This window comes from Sus scrofa, chromosome 7 (genome assembly GCF_054392235.1).
Source record: "Sus scrofa isolate SSC_HxYL_T2T_F1_AM1 chromosome 7, Sscrofa_HxYL_maternal_Yorkshire_Landrace_v2.0, whole genome shotgun sequence".
Lineage (NCBI taxonomy): Eukaryota > Metazoa > Chordata > Mammalia > Artiodactyla > Suidae > Sus > Sus scrofa.
In genome coordinates this window covers 129,083,786-129,108,133 of record NC_139389.1, presented here as the reverse complement: position 1 = coordinate 129,108,133, position 24,348 = coordinate 129,083,786, and the positions used below count along the sequence as shown (strand labels likewise).

General features: G+C 40.8%; 1 protein-coding gene across 16 annotated transcripts in view; it reads right to left on the bottom strand.

The window, feature by feature from the left end:
- Positions 1 to 24,348, bottom strand: part of VRK1 (VRK serine/threonine kinase 1) — an 82,456-nt gene that overhangs the window by 19,572 nt on the left and 38,536 nt on the right. For 11 of the 16 annotated variants that reach the window (XM_084966438.1, XM_084966439.1, XM_021098128.2 and 8 more), the window contains 9 exon segments: positions 23,389 to 23,444; positions 15,160 to 15,229; positions 14,156 to 14,243; positions 9,963 to 10,071; positions 9,754 to 9,846; positions 7,552 to 7,684; positions 6,633 to 6,753; positions 6,133 to 6,191; positions 1,853 to 2,031 (listed from right to left, as the gene is read on the bottom strand). In XM_084966438.1, coding sequence (XP_084822564.1) covers positions 1,853 to 2,031; positions 6,133 to 6,191; positions 6,633 to 6,753; positions 7,552 to 7,684; positions 9,754 to 9,846; positions 9,963 to 10,071; positions 14,156 to 14,243; positions 15,160 to 15,229; positions 23,389 to 23,444 — 908 coding nt within the window. 16 annotated transcript variants of the gene reach the window in all.

Genomic DNA, 24,348 nt, shown 5'->3' with positions numbered 1-24,348 from the left:
TTTTATCCACCCCCAACCCCCAATGAAGCTTTATACATGTAGGGGATGATCCAACAAGAAATTTCCAGCTTTCTGAGCTACCCAAGGACACAAGAGAATTATAAGGTCACAGATGTTAGCTCTGCAGCAGATTGACCTATTCAGCTGTAAAGTCAGCCAACCTGCAGAAACCAAATTTTCTCTAGCTTGTACATCCAAACAACAGTGATTTGCAAAGGAAAGGGGAATGGCACAGGACAAGCTCTTCCTGCAACAGGGATCTCTACTTTTCAATCAACAAAACTGTAGAGAAAAACACTACAGAAGCCAGCTATAAATATTAATGTACAGAAATCTGTCCTGAGCGAGAAGATGCAAGCTGTATGTTTATACACGTATGCAAACTCTAAGTTTACCACCTTACTGAAAAACTGCACTCAGCCTTCCATGTATCCTCTCCACTTAAAACCGGATGTGGCCTTGGGCCTAGCTGTTGACCACAAAGATGGAACAGATACAATAAAGACAAAACTTAAGAAAGCAAAAAGATGTATATGCAGATGCGTATGTATAATTTCAGGTTCTGTGATGAAATCACCAAAAGACCTACTATTAGCCAAAAGAGTCAAATTCATGATCCAATTTCAAAATTCCTATCTCCTTTATAAGTTAAAAATAATTAAGAAAATCTTTTGGAGTTCCCGTCATGGCTCAGTAGTTAACAAACCCAACTATAGTATCCATGAGGACATGGGTTCGATCCCTGGTCTCGCTCAGTGGCTTAAGGATCCGGCATTGCCATGAGCTGTGGTGTAGGCTACAGATGCAGCTCGGATCCCGCACTGGTGTGGCTGTGGCGTAGGCTGGCAGCTGTACCTCTGATAGCTCTGATTTGAGCCCTAGCCTGGGAACTTCCAAAAAAAAAAAAAAGAAAGAAAGAAAAAAGAAAATCTTTTAATATGCTGCTTATTTTAAAAAGAGAAAATTTGCTTTTAACACTTTTTTCTCATAGTTTGGAATATGAGATTTCCAAAGGAATCTACCAGAATTTACAGAGTTAATAACAATTATGACAGTCAATAATACAAAAAAAAATTTCTTCTACCAGTAGCTTTCCTTTTCCATCTAAAAGCAGCTAACACATTTTACTAAATACTTTCAGATGATAAAGGTAATCAGTAAGTTGATCAACAGTTATCAAAAATAACCAGTAAGTTAATGTATACCTGTAAAATCTAAATTTCCAAATGATATCAGGAATTATTTGCATGTGTGCACAATACTTCTACCCTAAAATGTAGTAACATTTCTTTCCAAAAAATTAATTCCCTTATACGCAGATACAGAGCTTTACATAAGGACATCTGCGTAAAGAGCAAAACCGTGTTCAGAAGGAAAACATACCACATCAACAAACAAGGAAACTTGCAAATGTAATTTTCAAATGGTAATTTTGCAAATACCAGTTTTCACATGGTAAATACTCGGAGGACACCAACGAATGAGGCAAGAGTGAAAGACAAGATCAGACCCTGAGAGCTGACTTGGGAGGAAAGAACACACAGGCTATAAATCAGTGCCCCATTCAAATCCCTCTGCCGCACACTAGCATTCCAAGTTAGAATCTTTTTAGGAATTTCCTAACTTGCTACCGGACATAAGAAATATACAAATAATCATTTTTCTACAGCCCTCTACATATGTTTCTGTATCATAAAGAGTTTGCCTTTACACAATGATGATAAATATTTAATTGCAAAGCAATCTGTTATTCTTTTCTTTATCGCAACACTGGTTTACTGGCCTGAAATTAGCATTTGTTGCAGTTATCATCCAAGGAAGCCCAAAGGAAAATTCAATAAACAAAACTCACCTTTGCTACTGTTTTTCCTTTCACATCTCCATTCTCCACAGCGCCCAGGTCCAGCTTGCCATCATCCTTACTTCCTATGGCTTTCAGTCCTTGCAAAAGAATCTCTCGTAACTTTTGATAAAGAGGTTTCTCAGCATAATCCAGTAATTTCACTGTTTCCATGTACTTAGCAATTTCATCTAAAAGTATAACACAATTACCTTATAATTTATCATAAACACAACATACCTATTTCTTCTAAGAAAATGACACATGGTTATTATAAAATTAGAATGAAATGTACATCTTATTTGTTTCCTTCTGGCTGCACTTGCGGCATATGGAAGTTCCCAGGCCAGGAACCGAATCCCAGCCACCACTAGATCTATGCCACAGCTGCGGCAATGCCTGATCCTTAACATGCTACACAGGGAACTAACTCCTGTGTATCTTGTTAAATACCTTTTTTTCAATCATTTTTTCCAATGGAAAGTATGCTTTTGAATTTAGGAATTGTCAGATAAGTCAAATTAAAAACTATTTTGAGATAAGATTAAAAAGCATTTTTTTAATTGTGAGAGACAGTAAGATAGAAGACGTGCTTAAAATTTAAATAGATACAAAAATAGTTGCTATAGTTTTAAAGCTCTTTTTTAAAAAAAGGCCTAGAATGAAGATTATGAAGTAAAATGTGCTTCAGTACAATAAATAGCACAGCCAGCATTTTTCTGCCACAGAAGCCATTAGTTCTTTCTAAAGAAGTAGGTGTATTCTTTGTGCAAACGAGAAAGAAAACATGAAAAACCATTTGAAAAAAAGAAAAAGAGGTAAGGTTTGGTTTTCCCATGAAAGAGAAAAACCGACTTCTAAATGATAAAAGGTTTCCTGCACACTGAGGTAGAACCAAACCCATAAAAAGAAACCTTACTGGTCAAGATCAACACTTCAACATCCACCTAAAAATTCACCTTTAGGCTAATGACTCAGACCTTACCCCTGGCCTGGCCATTCTACTGACCTCCAGACTTTTTTTTTTTTGTCTTTTTGTCTTTTTAGGGCCCCAGCCACAGCATATGGAGCTTCCCAGGCTAGGGCTCTAATCAGAGCTGTAGATGCTGGCCGACGCCAGAGCCACAGCAACACGGGATCCAAGCCACGTCTGCGACCTACACCACAGTTCACGACAATGCTGGATCCTTAACCCACTGAGCGAGGCCAGGGATCGAACCCGCAACCTCATGGTTCCTAGTAGGATTCATTAACCACTGAGCCACAACAGGAACGCCCCATACTGACCTCTAGACTTTTATATCCACTGATTTCCACGGGCTCATATGCTGGCTCCATGACTGACATCTCAAATCCCAACAACTGCAAATTCTTGACCAAGCCCTAAACCTATTCCCCTTGCGGGTTTCCCTCTCTTGGTTACTAAAACGTCCATCCTTCTATTTCCTCAAGCCAAGAGTCCTCTTCCGATGCCCCACATCCAGTAAGTCAAGAGGTCTTCCCAATGCTTCATATATACCTGCATTCATCCATTCAGAAATTCATTAGGCACATGCCAGCCAGGATTCTAAATACTTGGGTACATGAGAAAAAGAAATAAGAATCCCTCCCTTCAGTTTTCTTAATCTGATGAAGAGGATCTACAGGAAACCTAAAGTAAACATCACCAAGTCTCATAAAGTACTGAAAACTTTCCTTCTGAGAGAAGAAAATGGCAAGGAAGTCCACTTGCACCACTTCTGTTCCACACGAATGTCCCAGATGCTTATAGCCAGTACAGTGAGGCAGGAAAGAAACAGCAGCATCGAGAGTGGAAGGGAAGCCGTGAGACAGTTTATGCACTAACATGACAGTGTCCATAAAACATCCTCAGGAATTCACAAAAAATTTCTGGAACCAGCATGTAAATTTAATAAGGTCACAGGACGTAAGATAAATATTTTAAAATCTACTCCTGTGTACTAGTAACAAGCAATTGGAAAAATAAATTTTAATAAAATATATCACTAACAATAGCACCAAAAACATCAAATACCTGGTGACAAATAATAACGAGAGACGGGCAAGATTAAACTATAAAACGCAAGTGAGAGAAACTGAGACCTAATGAAAGGAGGATATAAAGCACTGATAGTACAAAGATGCCAATGCTCCCCAGTCGGTCCACGGTCAAGGCCATCCCACCCGAAATTCCAGCAGACTGGAGGAGGGATGTGTGTGGAATGGACAGGGTGATTTTAAAACATACAGATATAAAAGGATCAAGCAGGACAGCAATGTCAAGTTTAAAGAAGAAACAACGCTAGAGGACTTAAACTGCCAGGTATTAAGACTGAAGATAAACCTATAGTAATTAAGACTGCGGCCCAAGAAGAGACAAAAAGATCAGTGAAAGAGAAGAGCCCAGAAACAGACCCATGTCTAACTTATCCCAAAGGTGGCATCACAGGGAAAGGCTAGTCTTCAAGAAAGGCTGCTGTTAACTCTGTTAACTATGAAGCGGGTAGATGTGTTAAGTCATGTTGACCTTGGTAATCATTCTACAACGTATATGTAGAGGCAGACCTGGAGATACCACAGGTTTAGTTCTAGGCCACCACAAAAACAGCGAGTACCACAATAAATCAAGTCACGTTAATTTTTTGGCTCCCCAGTGCATATAAAAGTTACGTTTACCCTACATTCTAGTCTATTAAATGTGTAATAGCATGATATCTAAAAAACATATGTGCCCTAATTAAAAAATACTTTATTGCTAAAAAATGCCCACAATCATCTGAGACTTCAGGAGCCATCATCTTTTCGTAACAGTATGACATCAGAGGTCACCGACAACAGATCACCATGACAAATATTATATTAAGGAAAAAGTCTGCATTACCAAAATGTGACAGAGACATGGAGTGAGCAATGCTGTTGGAAAAACGGCACCAAAAGACTTGCTCGAAGCATGGTTGCCACAGACCTTCAATTTGTAAAAAATGCGATATCTGCAAAGTGCAATAAAGCGAATCGCAATAAAGTGAGATACGCCTAAGATCAAAGCATCACATTACACAATTACATTTGTCAATTATTCCTCAATTAACATAAAAAATAAATAAAAACATCCAAAAAATGTACCAATGAGAATGAACTTCACAAATGCAATACTAGTAAAAGAGAAAGGACTTCAGCAGAAGTAGAACGTTTAAATCCCTGCCCTCAGGAGATGATCTTTTTGTTCACTCTGTGATTCCATTTCTACAAAGTTCAAAAACAAATCCCTGGTTAGGTTAGCGATTCACTGGGCCAGAAGGAGGGGCTTGTGCCTGGCAGCGGGGACTCAGGGGTGATTTTGAAAAGCCCGTGACATCCCCTTTCTTGATGTCGTTGGTACGCTGCAGTTTTAAATGGCACAAGGTCTGGGCAGACCTCCCTGAAAAGGAGACCCTTGAGCAAAGGCTTGAGCAGACTCTAAGTTCATCCAAGCTGCCCACACTCACACCTGCGCTGCTACGTCCCTTGCTTGGATTATTGCAGTGGCCTCCTAACCAGCTTCTGCTCACACCCAGCCTTGCCTCCTTAGCAGTCAATCTGCAAAACTGGAGAGAGTTCCCTTAAAGACAAACACTCCTTGTCCCTCTTCTCCAGACCTTACACACTCTTGCTCAAAGTAAAAGCCAAAGCCCCATGACGCTTAAAAGCAGACATTCCTCAGACATCAGGCACTTACCCTGGTTGCCTGGAAACACTCTTCCCAAACCTCCCAGAGCTCGCTCCCTACCCCCTTCCTACAACCACTCGAAGGGCGCCTCCTCTGTAAGGCCGCCCCGGCCGCCCTACTTACACTTCCAACCTGTCTCCCCGCTTCACTCCTCGCCCCTTCCCCACACCCCCCAACTCCCTGCTTTCCTCTTTTCCCCACCGTACTAACCATGCAACGCGCTGTGTGCGGGTACTCATCTGTTTGCTCTCCACCTTTCTCAGCTGGAGCATTTCGCATCATGAGGACAGGAATTTTTATTTATTTTAACTGGTGTACCCCCCAGTGCCTGTAACGCTCCTTGGCACCCAATAAAGCCTCAAGTTAAAAAACAGTTGAATCAATGACTGCAGTGTGCTTCCTTTACCGAAAGCCCTGAATCCACCTGTGCAAGGGACGTGCCTGTTCAGGAGCGCAGGCCCCAGAGCAATGCCTACACTCAACAGTTCCTGAGCTCCGACGTTACGGAGCGTCCATGGACCTCGTGACTTTTTTTTTCCTCCCAGAAAACAAAATCTTTATAAACATTTAAGAAGGCTTTTCTTACCTGGCTTGTTTTTCTCAGGAAAACATTTGTCCATCAAACCTGCAATATTTTCTCTGTATCTGTTAAAAATTAAAGAATGAGTCATTGTCTGAAGCCCGCTGCCATGGACTGTCATCAATACTTAATTACGGTAAACAGCACATTAGGCAGCAGTGTGCTACATCCTCAATATGCTTACAGAGATTCTGCGAAAGTAAACTGAACAAAAAGCCAAGGAATCCTGTTGTTTAACAAGTACTTTCTTATTTCTACGCTAGTATCAGAGGAAACTACAGTCCTTGTCAAGAAGTTCTACTAGGGAGTTCCCTGGTGGTCTCGTGGTTAGCATTCGGCACTTTCACTGCTGCAGCCTGGGTTCAATCCCCGGTCTGGGAACCGAGATCCCACATCAAGCTGCTGCATGCCACGGTCAAAAAATTACAGAAATAAAAACAAAGAAGTTCCAACCAAACATCTGCTTTACCATGGTTTTGCCCAAAATAATTTAAGTTTTCCTTTACCTAATTTTGGAATCTCTAACATAGTTAGGATCTTTCAAATTATCCTCCCAAGGAAGATGGCCACTAAGCCACTGGACCATGCAATAACCAAGGATTTCCAAATCACCGCGTCGTGATGGGGCTACAAACACAAAAGAAGCAGATTAAGCACACTGAAACAACATTTCAGGTGGAATTTCAGGTGTATCTAAAGCTCTAAGATAAAACAGCCAACTCCACAGTCTTGTTTTTCATCATAAAATCTTGACTCTATTTTGAAAAAAACACTGCGTATTGGGCAGTATAAAAGAAATAATTTACCTCCATCTAATAAGCTGCTTTTAAAACCCAAATTGGCAAGCCCTACAGTTTCAAACTGATACTGTTAGTCTAGGAAATAAATTATAAAATGATGACACATTTAATCCTGCCCTTAGAAAATGCGAAGATATTAAAAATGCTATAAGCTGTTATAGAGGACCAGAGAACCGGAGGTTTCAGCTCCTCCACGGTGTTGGGCATAGGGAAAAAACAAAAACAAAAAAGACTGCTGAGAAAACAGGCTAACTTAATAGGTGACGAAATAAAAGTCCACCTGCCACAAAGTTGTAACTCCATAAGCAACTTAGAGACTTTAGGGGAAAAAACCCGACGATCCACTTGAGCTTAAAAAAAAAGCAAAAGAAGTCCTCCTGCGGCTGATGGAACCACCTTCACTCCCGAAGCCTTGGCGATCTTCATGGGGGCAGGAAGGCGGGGAGAGAACACACGTGGCCCGGCCACACCCCCACAGGGGCCCAGGCTCTCCCTTCTCCCCTACCCTGCCTCCTCAGCTCTGATTTAGTTCCCTCCTTATTTACGGGTGCAGAAGGAAGACCCCTGGCAGGAACTCAGCTGGAAACGTCAGCGCGTGTCCCCCGTTCAGGGGCGGTTGACGTACCCACACCGTTGTGCGCGTCGATGCTGGTGAACTCAATGGTGCCATCGTGACATCTTTTGGGGTCTTCTTTGTATTCTTTATGAATTCCTTCTGGGCAGTAGCGATAAGCAAGGCCATAGTCTACCAAGTACACCTATAAATGGCCAAGCACCGAGACAAATTAGGGCCAGACTGACAGCACATGGCCTCCTTTAAAGCCCAGAGACAAAATGCTGTCCTTGAGGGTCGACGCATCCCCGAGGCCGTACTGCAGCAGCCCAAACAGCCACGGCGAATGCTTATTCTGAAAAAGACTTTTTACTGAAAGGAAAACGTTAAATGACCATGTAGCTATAGTGCAGGTAATATCACCTGCCTTTGTTAGACAAGAATGTGTTTTCCTTGTTAAGTAATCCTGCCTCCTCAATTTGAGCAAGGATCAGAAATCCTACATTTTTCTTACAGCATCGAAAACAAAACCGAGCACAGCGTAAACCATCAACACTTGCTGCCACCCAAGTGCCACATACCGAGAGCAAGGCTGCTAACTCAGGTAACCTGTGGTCTATGAGTTACCCCTCTCCTTCTTCACTTACACAATAATCAATTCACTCCATAAAAATATTTCATAGATTATAATAATGACCTGAAGAAGTTTTAAATGAGGCTCTTAGCTACACTTAAATATTATATATTAAAGTCAAGTCTTCATAATTAAAACTGAATTTTAATATTACCTATACATGTATCTACGGGCACGTACGTGTGCGTCTGATTAGCATACAAAGCTAATAAACTTGGCTCTCCTCTATTCCAGAGCTACACACTCTGTCTCCAATTCCGGTAACTGTCTCACAGATGTATGCATCTGGTCACAGGAGGGAACTGAAGTAAAAATATGGGGATGGATCTGGCACATTCATCTAACACTAGAAAAATAAGCCCATCCAAAACATATGCCCAAAGGGTAACAGAGCTGCAAAAATATTTCCATCTAAACAAAGGCCGTGTGTTTTAGTCAAGTGCAAATGGAAATAAATCGTATTTTTATTTATTACACACATCCAGTCTACTTCAATTAATGGAATCCTTATTGTTTAGGTTCTTAGCTTTGCTTTGTTTGCTCGCTTATTTTTAACCTAAACGCGTCTAAAAATTGTCTGGAAATTCTGTGACTGCCCTTAGGATTTCTCCATTAGTCTGCTCGAGTACGGCAACTTTCTTCAGTTGTACGAATACAGACCCCTTACAGCCGCCGTAACAGAGACGCGGAGGGGAGGCTAACTTGTGAGATGACAGGAAAAGAAAGGGGAGCCAAAGGAAAAAGGTAAAAGGAAGCAAGAGGAAGTCCAAAAAAGACAGGCTTGAGAAAAAAGAAGAAGAAAGTACAGCGTATTGACACAAGCACACTTAAAATGCTTAAAAATGCCTTTCTCATACAAGGTCAAGTAAGACGTGAAAATACACATGAATTGGACTAAGTACAGAGGCCCAACGAGGAGTGCCAACTAAACCTTACTTTTATCAACATCACAGAATCAACTTCAAGAAAATTATAAATCCCTCTATTCCAACTAAATTGATCCGAATAAAGGCATAACAACATTCGCTTTTCTCCTTTCCTGAAAAAGAGAAAGTCACATTCACAATAGTATAAATCAACTATACTTTAATAAAAAAATTTTTTAAATAAAAAAAGAGAAAATTACAAAGTGAATGTAATAAACTTTAAAAATGCACATCTGAATTCCAAACCCTATGGGTATACAAATTTAGAAAGCTAAGATATTTCTGTAAACCAAATGATTTGAATAATCAACATGCTAAAGACCAAATTTTCCAAGTAACAGAACACTTACATTTGATGGATTTCTTGAACAAAGGAAATTTTAAAAATGACAAAGCAGACAGGCAAACATAATTCATTGGTGCACTATATAATTTTAAGCTTCCACCCCCAAATAGCTATTTGAAATTCATTTTGTATCACAAGTACTTCTTCTGAATATTATTTAGGGCAAAATAGCCAACTTGATAAAGTGCCAACAAACTGCATCAAAAATGTAGAATGTTAACTAGATAAAAGTGTCAAGAAGAAATATTATTATTACCATATCTACTTCAAAAAGTAAAAACTTCTGCCTGGGTTCAAAAGTTCACAGCCACCCTATTTGTTTTCAAACAACAGGTTTTAAATAGCAGAAATTAAAGTTGCAGAGTTACCTGGTCAGGATTCTTATAGCTGAGCAGAAGATTTGAGGCCTTGATATCGCCGTGTACATACTCGTGCTCGTGAATATATTCCAGGATATCCAGCTGCGAAAGCATCATATAGAATAAATTAATGCAGTACCTGACACCAACCAGCAGAGGACCGAGCTTCAACACAACCAACTTTTACTGGATTAAACAGAAGAATGCAGCTCACATACAATTCTTAAGCTTAGCTGCAAGACCGTTTTCCGGGAAAACCTTTTGGCATTTGCTTCATATATTTTCTGAAGGTCACTCCCAAAGCGATCCATTATCATAAATCTGTAACTAAAGACAAACAAAGTCAATGAACAAAATGTAACTCAGGAAAACACACTTTGCAATGAGTACTCTCCTTTCAAAATAATGTTTTAAAAGAACCGTTCAGTAAGAAAGTTAGAAAGAAAGAAAAGATCAGGAAAGACAACACTTGAAACAGGTTTTCCCAACTGGAAATCTCAGAGAGCTTTCCTGCCCTGACTCTGACGTTAGGGACCCCAGGGTTTCAGCAAGTTACACGAGACTACACTCAATGTAAGAAAACACCCACTGAGCGAACACATCAGATCAGTTCACGGTAACGAGGAAATAGTCTGAGTAAGACCGATATCCCTGATTTTTGTCAGAGTGCAAGTTAATTTATGTTTCAGAATATTAGCTTCCTGCCTTTGACGGTTCTTCTCTATTTTTAAGGTACATTTTCGCAGTATTAACATTCTGTTAAAATCAAGACTGTCAAGAGATTCTGTAACGAGAGCTAAATGCAACAAAACTGCTTAAATGGTGTGAAAGAACTGTATATTAAGTACTCAACAGACAAGATTTCGGGAACAATAAATGTCCTGGAAGAAAGGGAAGATTGCTGGTTTTGCCACAAACCAACTCTGCCACTTTGGCCAAGTCACATCTCTTTGGGCTCCAATGTCCCCAGTCACCAAACGAGGGAGCAGGCCTCATGCCTTCCAAGGCCTTTTCCAGCAGCCACATTCTAAGAGTCAACATCCACACGTTATATTCCAGTGTGTACCGAAAAGCATCACCCTAAAGTTGCCCTAAAGGGGTTCATCTTTTGCTCTGAGGACCACTTTTATCTCTATAAAGTTTTCCAGATTCTTAGCTGTCGGGTTCCAGCATTCTATCAATCAATGAAAACCAAGACCACACTCAAAATGTATCCAGACATCATCATAACAGCACAGCTTGGTGTGATCACAGCACCAGTCTAAGCACCTCAGATGGATTTGTGCATCTAAACCTCACATCACCCTTGGGAGGGCAGTGATCCTATGAACCCCAGTTTACAGCAGAAGCAACTGATCATTAGGAATTGGTCCTCTAGGAAGTGGAACCATGCTTTTGACCACCACATTAAATATAAATGATCAATAAACACAAGTACGATGCAGAAACCCCATTTATGTGTTTTAGGCTTCTAAGATAAAAAACACAATATGACAAGTTTGATAGAGAAGGAAGAGTGAACATTAAAAGACAACATGCCAAATAAAAAGTTCAAGATTTTACTTATTCTTGAACTGGAAGAGAATTAGAGATCATCTTTCTAAATATCTTTTGATAAAATTAATGCCTACAGAGGTCAAGTCATATAATTAGTGGCAACATGTGTTAACTCACGTAAGATTTTCAGCACGCTGACCTCTAAGGTAATAAGAGGAAACAGTAATTTTGACTTCCTGATTTCCTCTGTCTAACAAGTTTTAAAAGGTTGAGGGATGAGACCCAGGACACATGCACATGTTTGTTTTTAGAAATAAGTGATGTGACTGTATAATTATTATAAAATAATACACAGGCAACAAAAACACAATCTCTGCTGACGCTCTGAGAGGGAGCTAAACCCTAATCGCTTAATTCAACCTGAGACCCATTATACTTCACCTTGGTTTTTAATTTATAGATCACGGCACCACGACTCTGAATAAGCCCTTAACCGCCTCCCCATTCCTAAGGTACACACATCTGCTTAAGCATGATTCTGTACACTGCCTAGAAATTTTTACCACATTCTTTCGCGAGGATATTTCTACCACTGAGAACTAAATTAAGGAAAGCTACTTCTAAATAACTCCTCTAAAGTAAAACCATCCATGTATACTCTCCTGGGGAACTTGAATAAAACAATGCAAATAATGGGAATATATACACCAGTATAAATGATTTAATAACGACAGCAGCTAAAATTTTGACAGGCCTGACACTGCTCTAAGCACCATATTCCTATGACTTCAAATGCGTGACGGGGGAAAGGAAGGATTTCTGGCAGGGAGGGGAGAGCTGGAAAGACAACCTCACTTCCTATTTTTTTTTTTTGCTCTTCTAAGAACTAGCATGACTCTTTGTAAAAGCTTCAGTCTAAACGGGAAGTCTACACGTTACAAGTGATGAGCCTTCCCTTTTGAGGAGACGGTGTAGCAAGTGTTTCTGAAGAAGCGAGCTGAGTGGGAAGGCAGGCGGCGGCCCCTGCCCAGGTCCCCTGCGACACCCAGGCTCCCAGTAGCCCCCCCCCAGTGACCTGCCTCGCCTCGTTCTCCTCTCCTCAGAAGTTACTGCCTTCTCCTCAGGCCCCTGCGTGTCCCCTTCCTCTGGTCAAGTCAGCCGGCCGAGGCCACCCGGGCCGGTCTTCATGGGCCACTCCTGCCTGGAATGCCATTCCTTCCCTCCAGGGACTTTCTGCACCAGCAGTTTTCACCTTTGAGGGAGAAAGACCTCCCTGAGAGTAAAGCTAACACGCACACGTGTTCTAACGGCTTTACATTTACCGCCCTCATTATGTGGGTGGGTGTTACTCTATTCCACAGATGAGGAAACTGAGGCAAAAGGAGCCATTTAGGCACGCACATTTCCAGGGGCAAGACACAGATATGAAACAAGCATTTGGCTCCAGAATCCTTGTTCCTAACTTAATCCATCCTTGTGCTACCGTTTCTTCAGAAAACTCGTAAAACCACAGCAACTCGTCCAGCAAGGCCACAAGGAACAACGTGCAACGGGCGTGCCCACGTTCCCTGAGCGCTCCCGGCTCGGGGCCCACCCGCGCCCTCTGCCCCCGAGCTGCCTGTGGCACCACTCCGGGCCGGTGTGCCATCCTCCTCCCTGTGGCCGAGCGCTTCACCACCCTCAGCACCGCGACCAGCTCGGCCTTGCAGCGGCTGGTTAAGAATGAGCAGTGATAACACCTGACCATGAAAACATGGGGGGCGGTCGCCAGAGACCCCTGGGAAGGGTCTCCCTGCCAGGACAGTGAAACACTCTAGAAGCAATCCCAGCTTCCGCTGCTGGGTACCGCATCTGCCTGCGACCGAGAAATGGGCAGCCACCTTGAGACCACACAACGGCGAATGAACAGGCAGCGAAGCCAAGACGAAGGGGCAAAAGGGCAAGAGAAGGAGCCTGGGCTCCTGAGGACGGCTCAGGACAGCAGAGCCGCTCTACCCTTACGGCAGCTGAGAGCATCCTGACCAACGTACCCCAGTTCCAACCAACCCTGCTCTTCAAATCGCAGCTACCAGCACTGCTGCATGGCGCTCCACGCATTCATTCCACTGTTTTTAAAGTGTCCATCATGCATCAAAAGCACTGGAGGTTTGCTGCAACTCAACTATGCCAACAATGTTCTCTCCGCTCTGAACTAAGACATGTAAGAGTCAGACCCACACAATTCAGCACGTCACTGTTTCCTACAGGTTTGTTTTTCCTCATCAGCTAGACTGAAACCTCACAGAGGTGGGCAGATGACACACCTAACATGAAATGCCAACTGCAGCCTGAGGGCTCCCTTTTACATAAACGAATGGAGGTTTGGGTTTGCTTGCTTACTCTTTTTTTTCTTTCTTTTTTTTTTTTTGACTTTTGGGGCCGCACCCATGGACTATGGAGGTTCCCAGGATAGGGGTCTTATCGGAGCTACAGCTGCCGGCCTACACCACAGCCACAGCAACACAGGATCTGAGGCCTGTCTGCAGCCTACACCACAGCTCACGGCAATGCCAGATTCTTAACCCACTGAGCAAGGCCAGGGATCGAACCCACAACCTTGTGGTTCCTAGTCAGATTGTTTCCGCTATGCCACAACGGGAACTCCCTGCCGACTCATTTCTAAGGGGGAAAACGCAGGCACGTTTGGCATTGTTCCTCCTTGTCAGCGGGGTTCCAGGCAGCTGCCACCACTTGGTACAAGTCCCTCCTCGGACGAGAGGGAGCACTTGATCATCGCTGCTGACGACACTGCACACAGCCCAGGCGAAGGCCAAGCAAGGCTGCAGGCAGGTGCTCGGCACACAAGGCTGACCAAACAAACGGAACAGCGAAGGCCCCGAAAGGGAGACGAGAAACGGAACATGCGCGGGTTTACCTTTTCCCATTTTTATCATGTAGACCAGACCCCCAGTACTTAGGAACACCCAGGTACTTCAGTTTATGGGCACGAATCCATTTCTGAACTGCAAGTTAAAACACAGGCGTGTGATTTCAATCTTGTTAGAAGAAATTTACAAAAAAAATTATTCATAAGAGAATGTACTTTTATACATGCAATACATTTCACCTTCATTCATAAAACAGAAAGTGAGCAGTACATTATAACCAATAAATGAAAAGTATTTTACATTCAAAACATTTTTATTAACCCACAAAATGTTGTTATCCTGCCCTAAACATTGTCTTTAAAACAAAAAATTGCAAAAAACATTTTTTAAAGAAGTCAGACCTCAGTACTGCAATTACAAATAGAGTCTCCAAGTATGGATAAATGTTTACTTGTTTCCATAGAAGGACTTATTTTTTACCCCAATCTGAAAGTTTTTTACCTCATTAGGTCCGCAACCAAGAAATCAAGCTCTGGGAGTGACAGAAGCCTCTCTGGAGAGGCTGCCAAGCTTGACACCGGCCCCCCAGGAGACTCCCCGACCTTCAGATGGGGCGGGAGAGCTAGGAGGGGCTGGAGGAAGGGGAGCTAGAAGAGGCCCCTCTCGCCTCAGCAGTCCATGCTGGTGCATCGATTAAGCAACCCTGCAAGTTAAGCGCTCCAGCATTTAGAAAAATACTCAAAAAGATCCGGGTTTCCCTGAGCCAAACTCACGGATTGGAGTGCAATCTCAGTTTTTAGCAATATTTCCTAAATCATATATTCCTTATTAACTTTACTCTACAGGTCAATATAAGTGAAATCTTATCATAAAGAAACCCTTAAGTGATCAAAATTCTTTCAAGCAAATCTTATTTCAAGAGAATTTATAAAGTAAAAAACAACAAAACATCATAATATAAGATCCAAGGTGCAAGTCTCGGCTTAAACAAAACCAAAAAAAGCGGTCATTTTAAAAGCACAAACATACGTGTAATATATTTCTTACTTACTTTGCTCTGGTTTGGCAGCTCGCTGGTAGAACTTCAATTCAGTAAAAAGAGGTCCGTTGTCACTGGGTTCCTTAAAACATAAGAGGTAATTAGTACTAGCAAGTTAAAAATTAGTGAGTGATTTTCAATGAACCTTCAAAAAAGACTAATAAAACAATTCTTCTTCCCAAATAATAGGATTTTGATACTTGTTTCATAAACCAGGTTTAAGATTATGTTAAACTCTTCGGAAATGTTTCAGATGCTCTAGAAGAGTCCATGAGTCTTATATTTTTCTCAAGTTCCATTTATATAAGCAATAAACTGTACAAAATCAGAAATACAGCTCAGTCTTTGTAGTTTAAGAAAAATCATTAAACTTTTCATCGTTATTAAGCTTTCTCTTAAGCAAAGATCAGCAACCATGTTAACTGTTTCACCCAGGGGCTACAAGGTATTTCTGAGATTTAATAAAATTTCAATACCTGATTTAACCAATTAGTGGCAAAATCCCACTCCTCTCCTGTTTCTCATTACTGTTATATCTAGTTTATCAAAGCTGGCAGAAAACCAACCTTACCACAAAGAAGAGTGTTTCTGCAACTGCAGATCGAGTGAGCAGGTCCATGTAATGCATCCATTCCTTTCTGACACTGATTCCCAGTTTTTCAAATTAATGAGCCCTACAATTTACCTCCCACATAATAACTTAAAGTCCACAGGAAAATGAGGCTCAGTAAGAATTATTTTTCACCAACTTAACTGAACTACATTCATTTCATTTTAAGGAATATTAGCACTTAAAATTATTTGTAAAGAGAATTGTATTCTCAAAAAGGTATATGACAAAAAATATCAGCCTGTTGGGAGTTTTGCCTTGTGAATTAAATCTGGAAGGGTAAGAAAGGTCTTTAAATAGTATATTCTGTCTAAAATTGATGAGCATTTCTTTAATATTTAGTACTCTGCATTGATATGGTGTTTACTGAGAATCTGAGAAAAATTCTGAACAACAGAGAAAACTTCAAATAAGGAAGCTAGTATTTCTAAACTAGTTTTAGGGCTGCTTTCCTTTTAGGAAGTCGGGAAAGAAAGTTACTTCGCACAGAGTATCTGTGTAACTGGAGTTCAAGGGTCAGCGGAGCATTAGGAGAGGTGAGAGATGAAGCCCACCACCCTCACCGGACAGAAAAGGTTGTGAAAACACGTCGGAGATGCCTTTCGCAAATACTTGAAACACGTTCACCTTTTTTCGTTCAAGATACCCTCCCTGTCACAGAGGTTAATTTTGCTCCTCAAGGTTTAAACGAAGCCTCTCTAAGCACACAGTTCCGGTATCTCAGATTTCCTGTAATTCAGAGAAAGAGGAATCCCCGAAGGACTTAGCGGAAGACGGATCCGCACGCTGCGCCCACAGTCAGGCACGAGCCAGGCGGGATGGGTGTTCAGCAGCAAACGGAGAACGTGTTTAGCTCTGGATCGGAACCAGGAAAGAAGCCTGCCTTACCCGCCACAGGTGAGTGGACTCCTCGGCCTGGCCTCGGAAGAGAATGGCGTGCAAGGGTTTGGCACCTACTAACCGATGTACGAAGGTGGCCAAATCCCTTATTTGCGGAGGCGTCACCTCAAGTTTTGCCGTAACCTGGGCTTCCTTTCCTACCGCAGTGGGAGCTAGAGAGACGCTGTGAATGTTGAGAGCCCACAGCTGACCCCAGGCCTTCAGCAGGAGTAACGGACTTAGCGTAAGAAGTGAACAAAGAGGAGTGCCCTTCGTGGCTCAGATGTTAATGAACCCGACTAGCATCCATGAGGACACAGGTTCGATCCCTAGCCTTGCTCAGTGGGTTAAGGATCCGGGGTTGCCGTGAGCTGTGGTATAGGTCGCAAACACCCCTCAGATCCCATGTGGCTGTGGCGTAGGCCAGCGGCTACAGCTCCAATTAGATCCCTAGCCTGGGAACCTCCATATGCCGCAGGTGCTGCCCTAAAAAGACAAAAAGACAAAAAAAAAAAAAAAAAAAAAAAAAGAAGAAGTGAAGAAAGAAACAAAATTCAAGAGAGGAATTTTGATAAAGTTACTCTCCAAAGGCTAACTTTTAGAAGAGCTCGTTAATATGATTCAGGTTTGAAAGAGGTTTTCCTAAGACAAATCCTGGTTTATTACCATCAGTATAAAATTCTGATTTATTCAGTTTCAACCTATGTCATATCAACTTTAATTTTCAAGCTTTCCTTCAGGCAATAATTTATTAAACTTATAATAATGAGAATCAACCTATATAAATCAGGCTATTATATTGAAAGCCCCATTACAATGAAGGCTCTTTGAGCTCATTTCATACTTTTTCTAATCCAATAAGATTCCATTATAACAAAATAAAGGAGCTACTTCCTTGGCACTGCACTCTAGCCAGAGCTAGCTATTTCTGTTGAAGAAAATACCTTAACTCATAACTAAAATTTTATTAACATATTTCAAATCTAAAATACTTTGCCAACTCTATAATAGCCAAGATTTAGAAAAGAAATTGGGACTGACATTTTAACTAGAATATCACTAAACGTTTCTTTAAGACTTCTAAGTGTCAAAATGAAGATGACAACAGAAAAAAAAATTAAAATGTGATATATTTCAATGGCACCATCTAAAAGCAACTGGCTGCCATTTAAAAATGAAGCTGTATAAAGTTTCTCCTTCCTACCAAAAATTTTTGATATATGAATTGAAAATTCAGGTCACTTCTCATAACATCAGTGAGGGAAATTAAACAGCAGTCTGCAAACTTCTCTCCAGAGAACTTTGGAATATAGATTTCTATCATTTCGGGCTGGAAAATGACTATGATATAAAGACGTGTCAAGATCCAGGATCCAGAAGCCTGACCTTCACCTCCAGCTCTGCTGTTAGCTCACTGACACGACTACAAAGGGTGACTGAAAGAACTAATTCATTATAAAGTCTGTTAACGACCAAACACAACAGGAAATTTCCCTCTTTGCATTATCCAACTTTTTCATTATCAATGTACCATTTCCCTCCGCACATTTACTTTCCTGAAATAAAATACAGATAGTCTCTCAGTTATCCAGAGGCAAAGAATACAAGCTCACCATCTCTGGTGACCCAGGACCACATCTCCAAGGTGCTCCCACAAGTCCATAAGGCCCTAACCAAACCAGACACAGCCATTCGGTAGGACAGAGAATATGTTTAGTGTGTACCTACACATCTACCTTAAATATCCATATTAAGACCAAATAAAAGGAGCCTGTGGGTTAACGCTTTGGCGCTCTTTCATAGAACAGGTATCAAGATTAGCTTCATCCAAATCTTTTAACAGCTCTTCCACACTAAGACGGAAGCCCTGTCGGAAACATGGGGTACTCGCAAGTCCCTCCTGAATAAAAGGATCCCCGGGCACAGGTAAGCATGAGCACGCACCCAGGAGTTCTCTGGAAATAATTAAGGTGCTCTGTGCACCAGACTCTTCCAACGATCTCAACCTTGAAGCAAAAAGGATCCCGTGAAGGAGTTCCCTGGGGGGTTAAGGACCTGACGTGGCTCAGGTTCAATCCTTGGCCCAGGAACTTCTGCATGCTATGGTCCTTGAGGAGACTATACTAAAAATACCCAATAACCAGGCCCTGAACCCAGAGATTCTAATTATCCTGTATACCCGGAGCTGAGAACCACTGTCTGACTTCTGACCTGCTATGCTAATACATTATGAAGTCTAATTTCACATTAAAAATCAATTTGCCTTTGATTATTTCTTAAATAACATGTGCTGAGGTTTTTCTTTTTCTAAAGATAAAATACATGCTCACTTTGGAAAATCTGAAAATATTTCTATAGATTTTCTTCATATATATAGCTACTTTATAAAGTTACCTTTTTGCTATAGTTTCATATCTTGCTTTTGGGGGGGGTAATTAATTATGAAATTTCCCTTAAGAGTAGTGCTTGTTCTTTGAAAATGTGATATTCAGTACTTGATATTTTGAATCAAAACACGATATTCAACATGATATTAAATGGCAAATGTTCATAAACAGTTCTGATTTCAATACCGGTAAGATGTGATAATAATTTCCTATGTCTGTATTTGATGAACCATTTCGACCTTTAATAGTACCAAGCTCTGAGAATAAAAAAACTGCAGAATAATAATGGACAGAGTCACGCACGGCGCATCACAAGCGAAGGCAAATCACAAATTGGCTTATGCTAAAAGGCCAGAGACGGAAGTAGGTGGCATTAGGAAGTTACAAGGTGATAGGGAATTCGGGCTAAAAAGTTTTCAAAAAATAAAACAGGCATTTAAGGGCAGTTAGGGAGATAAGCACTTAGAAAATTAAAACAACTGATGGTGTGAGAAGGATATTAGCAAGTGAAATTGTAAAATAAATGGATATAGAATGAGTGCTACCGAGGTTTAGGGGAGTTCAGAAAACACAGGTATCACGGAAGAAACAAGCAATGAGCAGTTACTCAACTGTCCCTTAGAGAAGAAAGAAAAAGTCAATATTGTTTTGTCTATGGCATTCTTCCAGGATCACAGACAAACTATGACTTTTAAAATGTTACTGAAATATTAAATACAAAAGAAAAATCAACTGAAAATTATCACTGTCCTAATTACAAAGAGAAGGAGTAATACAGGCTAATGGAAACAGAACTAAATTAGGAGACAGGAGACACAGGACACTAAACTAGGGTTGGTAACAAACAGCCTTAAACTTAGAAATGTAATTTGCTACCTTAAGCAGCTTGGAAATACTTGTTTCTACCTAATTTTTTTTTTTTTAATAACTCTGTAGGTAAAAAAGATAGTAAAAATAAAGCTACACCGAACAACTAAAATACTTAGAATTACCCATAATGAAGAATAATGCCACAGTTCTAAAATAAAACAATTCAAAGAAGCTCAGGTTATATAGAAGAAAAAAGACACAGTTACAGAGCAGCCCCACCCATAAGACAGGGCTCTGGCGCACTTTCCTTCCAAGACACAGAAAGGACCGTGCAGGTGAACCAACTGCAGGGCAGTCAAAGGCACTCACACTTCTTTGTTGCCGTTTTTGTTTTTGTTTTGTGCCTCACTATTAGGAGAAGTCATGAGGGGACTTGCCTTCCTCTCACAATGGAACTATTTAAAGACCCTAAGAAGAAACTAATCTCACCCATAGATTTTTAATATTTTAATTTGTCCTATCAAAGACAAATGCAGATAATATTCCATGCAAATTCTATGCAAATGACCCAATTTAATAGTTCCTCTGATATAGCAGCAAACTAAATATTTCAAAAGGAATGTTATTCCACAAATGAGAAAGAAGAAACATCCAAAATGAAAAGGCATGAAGAAAAGGGAAATGGAAGGAGAAATAAACCAAGGACACACACCTTAGCGTATCGGTGTTACTTCCACTTCCGGGCACCAGAGAATATGGGGGCCCAAGCAGCCTGCCCACTGTAAACAAATATAAAAATCGGACAGAATATAGGAAATTACTATTCTCAGACATGAGACAAAATAAGCAGTACAAAACTGTGACCTCTAAAAGAGAGGAAACAAAGTGAGTCCCAGGACAGTCCCAGCTTTCTTCAGAGGCACCAGGAGGAAAAGGAAGGACACTTAGGACGCTGTGTGGCCAGAAGGGGAGCTGAAGCAAAATGCGCCAACAACCCTGACACCAAAACCCAGTGAGAAGAGAAATGTTTTCGCTGTAGGAACACTGGATAAAAATTAAAGACCAACATCCCCCATGAACAAAGATGTAAAAATCCTTAACAAAGTATTAGCAAGTCAATCTACCTGTTATGTAAAAGCATAATACACCATCACTAAGTGGGCTGTATGCTACGAATACAAAATTAGTTCACCACTCAAATATCAATCAATATAACTGCCACATCAACACAAAAAAGGAAGAAAGTCTTATGACCTACGATGTCAATGGATGCAGGAAAAGTATTCAGAAAATTGACAGCAAACTACAACCTGGGAGACCATACTTACAACACATATATCTAAGAAAGGATCTGTGTCCAGAACACCTCTCTTACTACTCAATCATAAAAAACAAAACCACCTAATTAAACAGGCGGGGAGAGACCCCAAAAGACTAAGGAAGCACTCCACAAGGAAAATATACGAATGGCCAATAAGCACAGTGAAAAAGGGCTCAAAAATCAATGATCAAGTAAATATACACTCAAACTATGAGCCACTACTATACTCCTAATATCGCAGCCAACCCCCCCACCCACCCACACACGCGCGCGCGCGCACGCGCACATACACAAGCCCAACAGCTCCAAGGGCCGAAGGGAATGTGGAGCAACCGGAACTCTGACATATTCCCGGTGGGTGCACAAAACGGAAAACTACTTTGGAAATCTCTCGGGTGCTGTCATAGAAATTTAAACACACATCTTCCCTATAAACCAGCACGCCTACTTCTAGTTATTGATCCAAGGAAAATAAAAATCCATGTACAGGAATGTTTATGGGAAGCTTTATTCATAATAGCCAAAAACTGGAAACAAGCCGAAAGCCTACCAACAGGAAACGGAAAACAAACTCTAGCACGGCGATGACGTAATGCTACGGAGCAGTAAGACGGACCAGACAACTGAGAGGCCAGCAGCCCGGAGGAGCCTGTAAAAGATGATGCTGAGCGTCATAGGAAGTCCACGACAAAACAGTACGTACTCCATCAACAGCATTTATGTGACATCTTAGAGCAGGAGTAACCAAGCCACAGCCCCAAACAACAACAACAAAACCACCTCAGACAAGTGGTTTCCTCCAAGGCTGTGGGAGCGAGGGCTTTGACTGGAAAGTGACACAAGGATCTTTCTGAAGCGACGGACGTGCTCTGTACCTTCACAGGGGTAGGGTTATACAGGCACCTGCACTCGTTCAAAGTCTTCAGGTTGTTTACTGAATATTTGTTTCCTTGTAAAAACTATTCCTGAATTAAAAAATGGTAAAAACTGTCATGAAAACAATTCAGATTCATGGAGTTCCCGTCATGAACAAATCCGACTAGGAACCACGAGGCTGCGGGTTCGATCCCTGACCCCACTCAGTGGGTTAAGAATCCGGCGTTGCCGTGCGCTGTGGTGTGGGTCACAGACAAGGCTCAGATCCTGCGGTTGCTGTGGGTGTGGTGTAGGCTGGCAGCTGTAGCTCCGATTAGACCCCCAGCCTGGGAACCTCATTACGCCACAGGTGCAGCCCTTAAAAAAAAAGGAAAAGGAAAGAAAAAAAATTCAGATTCAAAAGAGTTATTAACTCTTAAGAGATCAACTATATTCCATTTTGGGAAGAGATTAAAGTCAGTCAGTCAAACCAAAAAACCGTGGGGTAATTCTAACTCCACAAATCTGAAGCCTTTGGGAAAAAAAAGCAGGGTAGGAGACTTCTATGGTAATTTGCCCAAATAACAGATCCTGCATCCACTTCTAATTAACAAAAACATGTTCTTCATGTGTATTGAAGAAGTTTGAGAGAGAGGAGTTACAAGAATTAGAAAGCAAAAAGATGCGTTCTGCCTTGATCACAAAAAGCAGTGCTTAAAATGCCTTTGAGTGCACCCATATGTAAGCTGACCTGGCTCCTCAAAGCATGCCTGTGTTTGACAGGATGTTGTCCACTTCACGCATTACAAACTAATTTCAATGTCAGAATAGCAACAAGAAGTTTCAAAGTGACCACAAATAAATAATTTCACTTATTTAAAAGTGAAAGGAGAAGGAAAGACAACTGGAAATAAACAAAAAGGAAAAACTGACCAAGTGTTTAAGTTCAGAGGCAAATGCAAGATAAAGTACAATTAAAGTTAAAATTTTAAATTAATTTTAAATTAACATTAAAATTCCAGTGAAGTAGTATAGTCTTGTAGGATATAAATTTTAAAAAAGCATCTCATCTATTGTAAATAGAGCTGAAATTAAAAGAATGAGCTGAATATTTGTGTTCCACATCTGCAAACCTCCAGGCTTTCATTCATTTTTTTCCCACAAAAACTGCCACTCTAACTCAAAAGGAAAGAGAATTTTTGAACTCAAATTATTTAAAACTACAAAGCTACTACTGTGTCCCATTTAATATTTATAAGTAATTATTAAAATGTAGTATCATGTTTTAATTAATTCTAGTTATCAAAAAGAATGTTTTACAAAATAAACACTATAGTAAATAAACCGAAAAGAAAAAATCAGATGAAATATTTTCTTACCACTTTCACAACACAGGGTGCATCGCTGCCCACTGATTTTGAAGAATTCATATCAGCTGTTTGAAAAAGTGACATGTATCAGAACAAGAAGTGGCATTATTATAAATAGCTTGTGTCTAACCTTTCACTAATATTTAAATCTGTGTATCTATAACCTTTTAATAGAATAAATTTCAGTTCCCAAATATGTGTTTCAGGATATCAATACCGTATATACCACCAATTTTAAGACTTTTTTTTCACAATTTAACATGTCTGAAACAGGAATGCATCTTACAATTGCAGCTATCTTCAATATGATCATCAATTAAGTATGGAAAATTAGTTAAAAGATTTAATTCAAAAGTATGCATGGCCTCTGACATGCTAATGTATGTTATGAATTCCCAAGAGGATGATACTGATGTAATTTCTTAAAATTTAACAAATGAGGGAATCCTTTCTAAGGAGCATCATCAGGAAGGTAAGAAAAGAGGGAGCTAAAGCTCTAAAAAACACTCATTTAGGGGAAAAAAAAAACCTCATCTAGATCAGCAGTTCAGGATATCGGCACCAGAATGTGAATGCCACCCAGAATAATTTTCATGTGGCTGTCATTTTATTTCATGCAGATAAAGAATTATAGTCGCCCTGAAATGCTGAGTTAGGGCTATAAGGCTGCCCGGACTCATTAAACAGATACTTTTACTAGGTAGCTACTACACGCCAGTTTCTAGGAAATCGATTCGGCGGGGGATTCGATCTTATGAAGCTAACATTTCAGTAGGAGGACACAGGCAACAATTAAAATATAAAGTACATCTGATGGTGGTAAGCGCTGTAGAGGAAAAAGCAAGCAGGAAGGGAAGGTAGAGAGGGTTGCAAATGAGTAAAAGAAACCTCACTGACAGGATGCAGTGGTCTGAAGACGTGAGGGCGTAAGCCGGGTAAATACCTGGGGCAAGAACGTTCCAGACAGGC